This window comes from Sparus aurata, chromosome 17, assembly GCF_900880675.1.
Source record: "Sparus aurata chromosome 17, fSpaAur1.1, whole genome shotgun sequence".
In the NCBI taxonomy this organism is placed as follows: domain Eukaryota; kingdom Metazoa; phylum Chordata; class Actinopteri; order Spariformes; family Sparidae; genus Sparus; species Sparus aurata.
Genome location: NC_044203.1, coordinates 861,889 through 874,621, shown reverse-complemented (window position 1 = coordinate 874,621; position 12,733 = coordinate 861,889). Strand labels below are relative to the sequence as shown.

Sequence of the window (12,733 nt, the reverse complement as noted above, 5' to 3'; positions counted from 1 at the left end):
GTGAAAGTTTTTATCTATTGTTCCTGTTGTGCATTGTGAGCAGATGTCTGTGGTTGCTAGTCCCATTTTGTGCATTTTATATTGTGTGATATGTGTTCGGTGGATGGTTTTGTATTGGATTAACTGAAGGTTTGTATTGGATGTCATAGAAAATGTATTTTTATTCATATCGGTCCAAAAATCTGATGAGGGAGAGCTGTTCAAGTCCGCGTTCCAGTGAGCTATTGGGAGTGTTATTGAATCATCTGATGCTAATATTAGTTTGTAGAGTTTGGAGGTTAGTTTATTTAAATTCCTAAATAGAATTATGTTGTTAATTATTTCCGGGGGTTCAAGTTGGTTGTCATTTATATTAATTTTTAATTTGAGTATGGATTTGAGTTGTGAGCAATTTAAAAATAGATGTCTATCAATCAATCTATCTATCCCGTAGTTCTGTATGAGGTCCTTGAAATCTATCAGCTTTTTTATTAAAAAGATGGCGGAGATGTGTGATACCTTTTTGTGCCCATGTGTGATAGTGAAGAGGAATGTTGAGGAGTTGAAAATCAGGGTTGTGCCATATTGGTGTGTATTTACATGGTGCTGGAGTGGATTTGAAGATCTTGATGACTTTCCACCAGGCTGTCAGAGTTGTGGAGATTACTGTGTTTTTGAAGCAGGGGTGTCGTTTGGTGGTTGTATTTAGAAATGGCAGATCTGAGAGTGTGATGTTTTGGCAATAGTGTTGTTCTAGGTCTGACCATGAGGTATTGTGGTTGGTTTGGTGGATCCTTTTTGCAATATATTGAGTTTGATTTGCGAGGTAGTAAAAATAAAAGTTTGGTGCATCCAGCCCACCTTGGGATTTGTTTTTTGTAAAGTGGATAGTTTAATTTTTGCTTTTTTATTTTTCCAGTAGAAATGAGTGGTGATAGAGTTGATAGATTTGAACCAATTGTCTGTCGGTATGATGGGTAGCATTGAGAAGAAGTAATTGATGTGGGGGAGTATTTTCATTTTGACTGTGGCTATTCGTCCTAATAGAGATAGTGGTAGATTCATCCAGCGCTGGAGATCATCTTCTATCGTTTTTAATAATGGATTGTATTAGAGATGAAACAACTCTGACAGCCTGGGGAAATGTCAATACCTAAATATCTAATATTCCCAGTGTGAAGAGGAAGTGATAAGTTTGGTCCTGCAGAATCCCAAGCATCTTCTGATAGTGGTAGTATAGTGGATTTGTTCCAGTTTATTGTGTAGTTGGAGATTTTTGAAAATATGTTAATAAGATTAAAGGTGCCATATGTAAGAATGTGGCCAAAAACGGTTACTACACTCAAATAGAAAATACTGCGGCGAGTCGTATCCGCCTCCCCCTCCACCCCCTCCCCTCCAGACTCGAGGTTGCCAGAGCGGTTGGCGTATCCTCCGTCAGCCTACTTTTCCTTCCTCAATAGAAAGGGTATCAGATGATGGCCCTCCAATACTTGACAGTGATGGAGTTGCTAAGATTTTTTTCCCCAGTCTGTGCCTCTTACTGGGGGTGGAGGTGCTCGGACCCATGTAGCTAAAGAGATGAGCGTTTTATCATAAATGAGTGGCTCTAAGACACACAATTCTGTTCTCTCAGTAAAGATCAAGATGTATTATTATTTATGGTAACGTTAGCTGTGACTAGGGATGGACATATCAGATGGAATAACGTTATGCATGATATTTGACAGAACTGTCCTTCATTTTTGCCTCCCCTTTTATAACATTATATAGTTTATGGTGATATACATGCAAAGACCTAAAGACGACTCGAATTTTGGCTAAGTAATTCGTTTTGTCCAGCCGCTGTTGGCAAACGCGGCGACAGCGGCTGGACATCGAGTGGACAGTGGCTGGACAGCAGCACGCTGGAGACCGGATGCCCGTACCAGGACAGTGCTAATGCTGCTAGCGTTAGCTGTGCTGCTAACGTTTGTTTCTATGATCGAAATGAATAACGTTATTACTCGATAGTTCTAAGTATTCGAAATGTCGATCCCCGTCAAGCTATGATGTTAACTTAGTTAGCCAAGCTTAACTTACCTGTCTAGGAGAAGAGTAGCCAATTCTGCATCCGTTTTCACATTCCTCTCAGCTTTCAACTGTCTCCACCGTTCAAATGCATCTCCTATAAAGACCCTCGCTTTGCCTCGAATTTTATCTTGGCATTTTTGTGATTCATAACGAGTTCTTTTAGATTTCGTTGCCTCCGCCATTGTAGCTCAGTCGTAACTGGCAACCTGTGGTTGCTCGGCAGCTGAGACTCTACTGACTGCAATGATTTGTACATGGCGGTGGGTGGCGCCACGTGCCAAAACATGATTTAAAAACATCAACATGATTTGCAGTCTGCAAAAGATTTTTTTAATGTGAATATTTTGGCTGTACTGTTGTTGTTGGTGAGTTCAGTATGTTATATGAACATTATTCATGAGTCTCTGTGACATATTAGGATGATTTTACGGCCAGTTGCTTTAAATTTCTTACATACTGTACCTTCAAAGGTTTCTGTTAGTGACGGTAATGGGTCCTGTAAGTACAATAAAACATCATCTGTATAAAGGCTTATTTTGTGGTGGTGGTTTGTGGTGTCAACTCCTTTGATGATGTTGTTTTGATGTATAGCTGCAGCAAGTGGTTCTATGAAGATAGGGAATAAAAATGGAGAGAGTCAACTTGATAAAGATCACTCTCTTTATCATCACTTATTCTATCAAGTCCAGTTCAAAGAAGAGTTAAAGTCTAATGTCAAAGTCCATGGGTCAAAGTCCATATCTGAGAATCCTTAGTATTTCTCATGATTCTTCGGCTTCCTGGAGAAGGCAAACCTTGGTGATAGGCCTGTCCAGACAGCTGGTCTTGGTTTTAATTCATACCAGCCTTAATAATCCTCCTCTGTCTGGGGTAGTTTGAATTACCCTTCCTGTCAACCACGAGTTGCGAGGTGCCGTATCATCAACTATGATGATGATATCTCCAGGGATGAAGTTTCGTTTCACACACGACCACCTTTGACGTTCTTGTAGTTGTGGCAGATATTCTGCAATCCATCTTTCCCAAAATAAATCGGACATGTATTGGACCTGTCTCCATCTATGACGTGCATATATGTCCTCCTTTTGGAAATGTCCTGGTGGCAAAGATGGTTTGGTTTTCAGAAGTAAAAGATGGTTAGGGGTAAATGCTTCCAGGTCGTTTGGATCGGTGGATGCCTTGGTTATAGGTCGGCTGTTGATAATAGCTTCTGCTTCACAGAGGACTGTGTGAAGACTGTCTTCATCAAGACTCTGCACCTTCAGTGTGGAATTAAGGACCTTGCGTACAGATCTAATCAACCTCTCCCATACACCTCCATGATGTGAACCAGAGGGAGGATTGAAAACCCACTTAATTTCCTTTTGAAGAAGGGTGTCATGGATCTGAGTGAGATTCCAGTTTTTAATGGCGTCTTTTAACTCACGCTCAGCTCCCACAAACTTGGTGCCATTATCCGAGCGCAATTCTACCAATTCTTTCTGCAGTTCCTCCACTGAAAGGCAACCACTATTCGACTGAGCTTTAATACTCTGAATCTCCTTTTCCAGAAACTGCACTTGCTGGGCTTTATCAATGCCAGAATGCACAAGAGCAAGGCTTTTTTGCTTCCTTTTCCGGTGAATCATCAGGGTTTGCTGGCCACTCCTCCTTAGACCGGATGAGAAACTGAGGCCCAGACACCCATGTCATATTCTTCAATAGTGATTCCACTTTCAACCCCCTAGAGGCTAAATCCGCAGGATTACTAGAAGTGTTTACATATCTCCGTTGAGATGGTCTTGAAATTCTGAGAATCTCCGAAACCCCGTTGGCCACAAATGTTCGAAATCTTGAAGTCTCATTATTGATATACTTCAATACAGAAGTGCTATCAGTCCAAAAAACTGAGTCCTGAAGTTGCATTTGCAGCTCCTTCCTCAGCAATATGTCCATTCGACCTGCAACTGTGGCTGCCGTCAACTCCATACGAGGGATCGTAATTGGCTTTAATGGGGCAACTCTGGATTTTCCCATAACAAAGGCACAGTGCACTTGATGATGTCTGCTATGTAACAGCAGGTAAGTCACCATTCCGTAGCCATCCTTGCTTGCATCTGCAAAGTGGTGTAGCTGGGCAGAGGTTACTTCTCCAAACTCTATAGGTTTCAAACAACGATCCACCTTGAAGTCTTTAAGCAGACAGAGCTCCTGCATCCAACCCCTGATGTTGGTACAGCGTCATCCCAACCAAGCTCCTTTTTACATAGATCTCGTAAGATCTTCTTTGCAGACAGAACCACAGGAGCCAGGATTCCTAAAGGATCATAAACTGAACTGACAGTAGAAAGGATCCCCCTTCTGGTAGGAGGTCGGTCTCGGACTGTTATCTTGAATTTGAACATATCAGATTGGACACCATTGTATACCCAACACTCTTTCCATGGGAAGTTGGTCATGATCCAAGTCTAAGTCCTTCATTTCTTTGGCTCTCTGGTCTTCGGGTATGGCAGCCAGCACATTGCGACTGTTGCTTATCCATTTTGTGAGTAGAAAACCTCCCTTGTAGCAAATGGCTCTCAGATCATGATATAGAGATACGGCCTCCTCTTCTGTAGCAACTGAAGCGAGACAGTCGTCAACATAAATGCTGTGAAGAATGGTGTTGACCACTTTATCTCTGAAAACCCGTTTGTTGTCTTCTGCACATTTCCGGAGGACGAAGTTAGCACAGCTTGGTGAAGATGTTGCTCCAAATAAATGGACAGTCATTCTGAACTCCACTAAGTCCTGACTGTAAACTCCACTGGGCCACCAGAGAAATCTTAGGAGATCCGAGTCTTCAGGTGGTACCTTGACCTGATGGAACATAGCTTCAATGTAAATATACAAAATGTATTTAGGAATCGGGAGGGAGGTTATCAATTAAGAGGGGAACATAACTTCAAAAGATTGAACAGACGAATAACCTTGCAAAGTTTCTGTATATCTATTTCTGGTGTCAAGCTATGGAACAACCTAAGTGAGGAACTCAAGCAAAGTCCAAATATCAACCAGTTCAAGAAAATGTACAAACGCATGTTATTTAGCGGGTACAATGGATAATGGTCATTAATGAGTATTGGTGATTATTATTTATTAATTGATGTGGCATGGTGATGAGAGGTAGAGAATGTGAATGTGTATATGGATGTATGTATATGTATGTGCATATATGTGTCTGTGTATATGTGTGTGTGTATGTATGTATGTATGTGTATATATGTATGTATGTGTATATATATGTGTATGTGTATGTATGTATGTATGTGTATATATGTATGTATGTGTATATATATATGTGTACATGTATGTATATACAGTCGTCCTCAAAATTATTCATACCCTTGCTAATTGTGACGAAATGACTGCAGTTTTTCAAGTTTGTTTATGAGTTATATGTGACCAACGAGTGAAAGAATGACAACAATACTCAATTCAAGAAATTCTCGATTTCAGGGGTACTTTATTCATGGATTCTCAAAAATGCCATGTTCAAAATTATTCATTCCCCTAACAATGTCTCAACAAAAATGTAACCAAATGTGTTAATCTTTGACATGTGGTCATTTTAAGATGTTTTACAATGTTAAATGCAGTTTACATTGTTGAACAAATGTTAAACACTGAAAAAATAGCATCTTTTCAGAGGAGTATAAAAAGAGCAGAAGTGTTATAGTCATTCTCAATTTCTGGTCATCATGGTCAAGAAGAAGGAGCTCAGTGGGGACCTACGTCAACGTCTTGTGCATGCCCACAGTGAAGGAAAGGGTTACAAGGCCATTTCAAAGCACTATGATGTCCCTGTGGCAACCGTCCAGAGCATCATCAATAAGCACAAGAGGTTCCATACTGTTAAAAACCTCAGCGGGCGTGGCAGGAAGCGTAAGGTGTCCCCCAAACTTGCCAGGAAAATCTGCCGAGAGGTCAACAACAACCCCCAGACCACAACCAAGGCCCTAATTGAAACACTTGACCAGGCAGGGATAAAGGTTTCACGGTCCACCATTGAGCGAGTCTTGCACAGAGGAGGTCTCCATGGACGCAGGCCTCGGAAGACACCACTGCTCAGGAAGAAACATGTGGAGGCTCGTCTGGCCTTTGCTAAAGGTCATTTGAAGCAAGATCCCAGCTTTTGGTCGACCATCCTGTGGTCTGATGAGACCAAGTTGGAGTTATTTGGCCATATGGATGCTCAATATGTCTGGAGGAAGAAAGGAGAAGCATACAAACCAAAGAACACTGTGCCCACAGTCAAGTACGGTGGTGGAAGCATAATGCTGTGGGGATGCTTCTCTTCCAGTGGCACAGGGAACCTTGTCAAGGTCCAAGGACTCATGAAAAAGGAGGATTACATCAGGATCCTTGACGAAAATGTGAAGGAATCTGCTCAGAAACTCCAGCTTGGTCTCAACTGGATGTACCAGCAAGACAATGATCCTCAACACACTGCCAAAGTAGTGAAGAAATGGTTCAAGGACAATGATGTCAACGTCCTAGAATGGCCAAGTCAGAGTCCTGACCTGAATCCCATCGAGAATTTATGGCATCACTTGAAGACCAGGGTGATGGCTAGGAAACCAACCTGACCCAGCTTGAGGCTTTCGCAAAGGAAGTGTGGGCAAACATCCCACAGGAGACATGCAAGAAGCTTGTAAACACATACAAAAATCGTCTGGAAGCAGTCATAAAAAACAAAGGCTATGCTATCGACTATTAAGAAAGACATTGGATTAGGGTATGAATAATTTTGAACATGGCATTTTTTGAGAATCCATGAATAAAGTACCCCTGAAATGAAGAATTTCTTGAATTGAGTATTGTTGTCATTCTTTCACTCGTTGGTCACATATAACTCAAACAAACTTGAAAAACTGCAGTCATTTCGTCACAAAAATAAAAAATCACAACAATTAGCAAGGGTATGAATAATTTTGAGGACGACTGTATATGCATGTATATGTGGGTGTGTATATTTGTATGTAGATATATATATATTAATTTCATTTAGACAAAGGGGTGAGAGCTAACAAGCTATGCTTCTTCTCACTCCTTTTCGAATATGTCATTTATTTATTTTTCTTTATGTTTTTTTCCGTGCTTCATTATTATTTTGCTTCCTCAAAATCTTCATTTCTATATTATGTTGTGCAAATAATTTGTTAAATAACAATCAGGAAGCTGTGTTCTTTTTGCATATTCGGAATAAAATAATGATAATAAAAAATAAAAAAAAATGTCTGCAGTGGGTGCAATTGGCTCCTTCCGCAATGGAGTCATGACTCCAATCAATGGACTAGTTAGATCTGGGCCCTGTAGTTGTCAATCATTCAGACTCGTTCCCTGAAATGTTACTGCACAGTCAAATACAACACGTATCTTCTTTTTCTTTGGGTGGGAGACCCCATAATGTGGTAGATACCACACCCTACCATCACTGCGTTGCAAGTCTGGTTCGCAATAAAATGCTCATTCTTCTTCCAGAGAGATTCAGCTTTTTTCATCGGACTCACTGTACAGAATGATGCTGTGCTCCCCTGATCCAGGAAAGCATATGTTTGTATGATCTTGTGCCCCTTCTTGGATTTGATTTGCACGGGTACTATGGAGAGTTTGCAGTTAAGCTTTTTTGTGGCCCTGCTCCGTGGCTCCTCCAACGGCTGATCTAGATGTTTTCCTTTCTCCCTTTGGTAAATACGAAGAATCCCTGGATGCTTCAGATAACATACTTTGCATGTGAGACGCTGCCTACAGTCTTTACTGATGTGTCCAATACACAGACAGCTGAAGCACATTCTACTTTTCCTCAGGAAGTCAATTTTCTCATCATGAGCCCTCTTCTCAAGGGCACAACTCCAATTCATGTTCTCCATTACAGAAGAAACATGTCCTCTTGTCAAGTGCAATTCCTGTTTCTACCTTTTCCACGGCTGAAATAGTGGTGGCGAAGCTACTCCTCTTCACTCCATAATGAGGTTGTGACTTGAATGTTCTTGTATCCTTTCCTGTGGGGGGTACTGGTGTATCCAGTATGTGTCCAAACACTGGATCAGTTGCGATTTTCACTTGTTTTTCTATAAAGTTGACAATGTCTGCAAATGTAGCCCTGCAATTGTTCTTTTCCTGTAATTCACAGGCTACAGTTCTCCATCTGTCCCTTAGTATGTATGGCAGTTTCTTTATGACAGAGATTAACTGGCAGGCATATTCAACTCATCCATGTACTGGACTTCTTCCATGGCATTATTACATCCTCTAAGAAAGAGACAGAATTTTCCTACAGCTGATGTATCATCAGATTTTACTGACGAGCACGAAATAACCTTTTCCATGTAGGCTGAAGCAATTTTCTGTTCGTTTCTGAAGTGTTGTTGTAACAAAGTTTTTGCCTTGGCATGACATCTATCAGGTTCCATATGCTGACAGCTTCTGACAAGATCCTTTGGCTGCCCCCTGGTGTACTGCTCAAGGAAATGTAAGTGGTCTCTTGGGTTGTTAGTCTTGCGTTCAATGATATCTTAAAATGCTCTGATGAAAGTATGGTATTTTAAAGGGTCACCATCAGACATTTGAATCTTTCTTATTGGCACAGATGAGAGACACTCTTGCTGAACCAACATAGCTGTAATTTCATTTTGTTTATTCATAATTGCTAATATGGGATTTATGTAGCTGATTTCTGAAACCACTTCTGCATTCTGGGAGATTACATCTGGAGAAGAGATGTCTGCTTTGGCACTGTGAAATGTGTTCTGTTGTTTCTCTTGCTCCATGTGCATCAACACTGTGGTTTGTGATTGTTTTCCAGCCTTAGGTCTCGCTCCTAATAGGTGAGCATCAGCGTTGTCACCTACAGGGGGAATCTGTCCATCTTGATGAGTACTTAGAGGAAAAGGTGAATCAGGCTCAGCATTGAGAAGTTTCTTTCCATTTTGTCCTTTATCAAAATATGATTCCATGCCGTCAGATGCTAATGATGTTACGCTTGGATTACGAGAGCCTCTAATAGACTGGGCTGTAACTTCAGAATCATGTGACCCTGTAGGCATTTTTGAGGAAAAGTGGGCAACCAGCATTTTTTGAAAGTTCAAGGTGTCCCAAACAAGAATCCACCGGTTGCCCTTCAAATAAGGCCCCTGGTTTTCTATATTTCCTCCTCCAAGTTAACCCCCCTCCCCATGGTAAATTGGATGTTAGACATATTTTTTTTCCACAAATTCCGCCTAAGTTATTGTCTTTGTTTGAACCCTGTGGTACCTAGGAACACCAGAGACACAAAAAACAGATACTGCAATACTGACTTGCCTATGGAGTTTCAGAAAATGTATAACATCACCATATTATTACAATCTGGAGGATTACTATGAGCCTGGAACCTGACTAGGGAGTTACTGCAGACAAGAGGCCAACACGCATGCTGACAGCTTTCAATACTTTGTTGGTATCCATCTACTCTGGTAAGGTAACTAACACTTATTTTTGATTTGATGAATATGTTTATGTAAATCAATGAAGTTATTTGAAATCAATGAATTCCATAGATTAAAGACAGCTAGCTAGATTATCCATAGATTCTAGCCATTGTCTACTTGCTAGCTAGCTATTGTAACAACTCAGCAAGGTGGAGACACTGCGGGTGGGATGGAGGTGTCACTCGGACACGGCGCAGTTATGCGCGTCTCCGAGTGACACCTCCGTCCCGGACGCGTTCAAGTCCAGCAGGCTCCGCAGGTGTTGATATAGTAAATAGCCGCCCGCAGTGTCTCCACCTTGCTGATTCGTTTGTCTTCCAGCTCCTGAGGCAGGTGCTTTCTGAGCCACGCGTGGCCTTCATTTACGCACTGCACTCGGTGCCGCTCCTTTTGCGGTTGAACGCAGGCTCAAAGGAGTAATCACACGCCGAGGAGTCTGTGAGAGGCGAAAGTGGAGAGCCGTGTGTAGGGTAAACTCTGGCCATGCACGTGATCGAGGTGTGTGGTGTCCAGGTGCAAGGGCAGTCAGAGTCGGAGCGCATCCGTGTTGAAGCAATTCCCAATTCCTTTGCTGAGCAATGGTCTGGTTGGCTGGAGGGCCTCCAAAAGGTGGCTGAATTCAAAGTGGACCACTGTATTAAACCCAGGGACTTTGGAGATCCTGTTACAGCACAGCTTCACCACTTATCAGATGCCAGTCAAGCTGGATATGGAACTGTGTCTTATCTAAGACTTGAGAGGGATCACAAAGTGCATGTTGCATTTCTCTTGGGAAAAGCACATTCACTTCAGCCATGGAGGCCTCTATTTCGACTTGCAGCTCCAGTTCTTTCCTTTTGCGTAGCTGCACCTCTTGCTGTTCTAAATCGAGTTTTTCCTTGAGAAGTCGTTGCCGTGCTATGAGAGCCGCCATGTCAGCCTCAGCTTTAATGCATGCAGAAGATGTAGTTGAATGAATTGACCTCTTGCTACTAGAGTGTGAATGGCCACTGCATTTGCTTCCTGCAGAACTTTGTCTGCCTGATTTTCCACTTCCCACATTTGACACACTGTCACTTGGTTTTATCTCATCTTGTGTCACAGTATCAGGCATTTTAATGTCAGAAAGGCGGATTTCATCTTGGAGCTGTTGATCATTTCCAGATACATGAAGACGAGATTCTGCAGGCACATTAATGTTGTCAGGAAGGGGTCTCCCAAGTTCAAATAACCACACCTTAACATCCTCTATGAAGCCAGAGCTTCGTTGTCTGATGCGTGCAAACCATTCATTTTGTTTCTCTCGTTGCTCTTTTGGCAGTAAGAGGATTACTGCTTTATGTTGTTGAGTTGCATTGTGAAGCAATGTAATTGAATGTTCCAGTTGTGATTTAACAAGGGAAGCATTGTCATCCTTTTGCATCAGTTCCTTTGCAGATTGAATGAGAACTTGTGATTTTGTTAATATTTGTTTGCCATTCCTTTTGAAGCTTGTGTATTTTTTCTGCCAAAGCTTTGAAAGTCAGTTTTCTTTGTCTTTTGTATTCATCCTTTCCAGAGTAACTTGCATCAGAGCCATTCTTTGTGTCACTCATATTTGCGTTTCACAGCAGAGCAATCACCACAGCACAATCAATAAATCCAAATATCCAGCCACATCAGTTTTGATTGTGCACAACCACAATATGATGAACCACACTTAAAGCGACAATCCAGCATTCCGTGAAGCAACACGTGAACCCGTGGCACCAGGCCCACAGCCACACACAAACAATTTAAAGGAGATCCGCCGACCAAACACAACAACGCAACAACTTTCGTCCCCAATGGACCGGCGGCAGAAACAATTCATCAACCGTGTTCAAAACAAAACACAGCCAGAATCAAATACAAAGTTACGTACCACCGTCTTGAAAGTTGCGTCCATTCATGCCGGACGGATCACTCCTCCGTTGTTCATTCATTCTGCGGCGAGATCGCCGAGTCCAACACAGCGGTCCAAACAATCCCACCGTTGTCCTTTACGATTTTCATATTTTCTCTTGACTTAATGTAACGGCTAATTGCTCCTTCCACTAGCTGCTGAGAGGCTGAGACAGTGAGAATCCAGCAGCATTATATTTTGCCACCACAACGGACCTATGGTTGAGTTGCAACGGGATAGTGTTTATTATTTTATTTTTACATATTATTTAATTCATTTTATTGAAATATTTTTCTCTTATTTATTTTCATTTTTCTTGTTTTTCAGTTCAAACTTATCGTGTTAAAAGAAATACCAGTTCAAAGTTCAATAAGTGCTTGTTCTCAAATCAATGAATAATCGTCGTTAATAATCGTGATTACAATATCAATCAAAATAATCGTGATTATGATTTTTGCCATAATCGAGCAGCCCTAAATAAGATTACTTCTTGAAGATATGACATCTTGGTTTAATTGTCTCTGTGTTTTCTGTAGAGCTCATGCCATTATCCAGGAACGAAACAAAACATTTAAATCTATTGCCACAGGTGAGAGAGTGTACATTAATCCACAACTCAGAATTAGTTTGTCTTCAGGTAAACTGTAAACTAGGAGTTTGCTTCATTGTTCTAAAATGAGACATCAACAGAAACTTAAAGCTATGTTGAGAATGATCTGATGTCACATGTTTTAATGACAGTGATAAAGGAAGTTTTCTCAGGTCTTTGATCACGCAGCCTGCCTCCTGCACATCACGCAGCCTGCCTCCACTTAGTCCTTACAAGAGATCTCATTAGGAGAAGCAAGTGAAATCATATGTTAATGTAGACTATTGGTGTGGAGGGCCTTAAGGAATATAGTAGTACACAACACTGTAAAATGAAGGATTGAGTTTAAAGCTGCATTCTTGAGAAAAAAGTGGACTTAGAATATTTGAATGAGCACCACTCTCAGGTCCCTCCATCTTCCTCTCTGCTGCGCTGCAGCCCTGCCTTCAATGTCCCTCCCCACAGAGGAGCCCGCCCTGCACAGACAGGCTTGTAACCACGGAGTACCTCTTGCCAATCACTGTAGTAATCCCAGTAACAAACAATATTCCTTACATCGCGGTAGACAGAGTTACCAGGTAATCATTAAGGTAATCATCTTCACTGGGCTGCTATCCTGAAGCATGAGCAACGTTATTTCTCTAAACCAATTCAACCACTTCAGTAGGCCTGTAACAATAACACATTTTGCTGGACAAT

General features: G+C 41.5%; 1 protein-coding gene across 6 annotated transcripts in view; it reads left to right on the top strand.

Annotated features, from left to right (window-relative positions):
- ano10a (anoctamin 10a) overlaps window positions 1–12,733 on the top strand; it is a 134,757-nt gene that overhangs the window by 5,677 nt on the left and 116,347 nt on the right. For 5 of the 6 annotated variants that reach the window (XR_003981316.1, XM_030395030.1, XM_030395028.1 and 2 more), the window contains exon 1: window positions 8,472–8,545. The exons of the other annotated variant lie outside the window; for it this stretch is intronic. Coding sequence is in view for 4 of the 5 variants with exons in the window: in XM_030395030.1 (XP_030250890.1) it covers window positions 8,487–8,545 (59 nt within the window). In the remaining variant the exon portion in view is untranslated. Of the gene's footprint in view, window positions 1–8,471; window positions 8,546–12,733 lie in introns of those variants that run through there. 6 annotated transcript variants of the gene reach the window in all.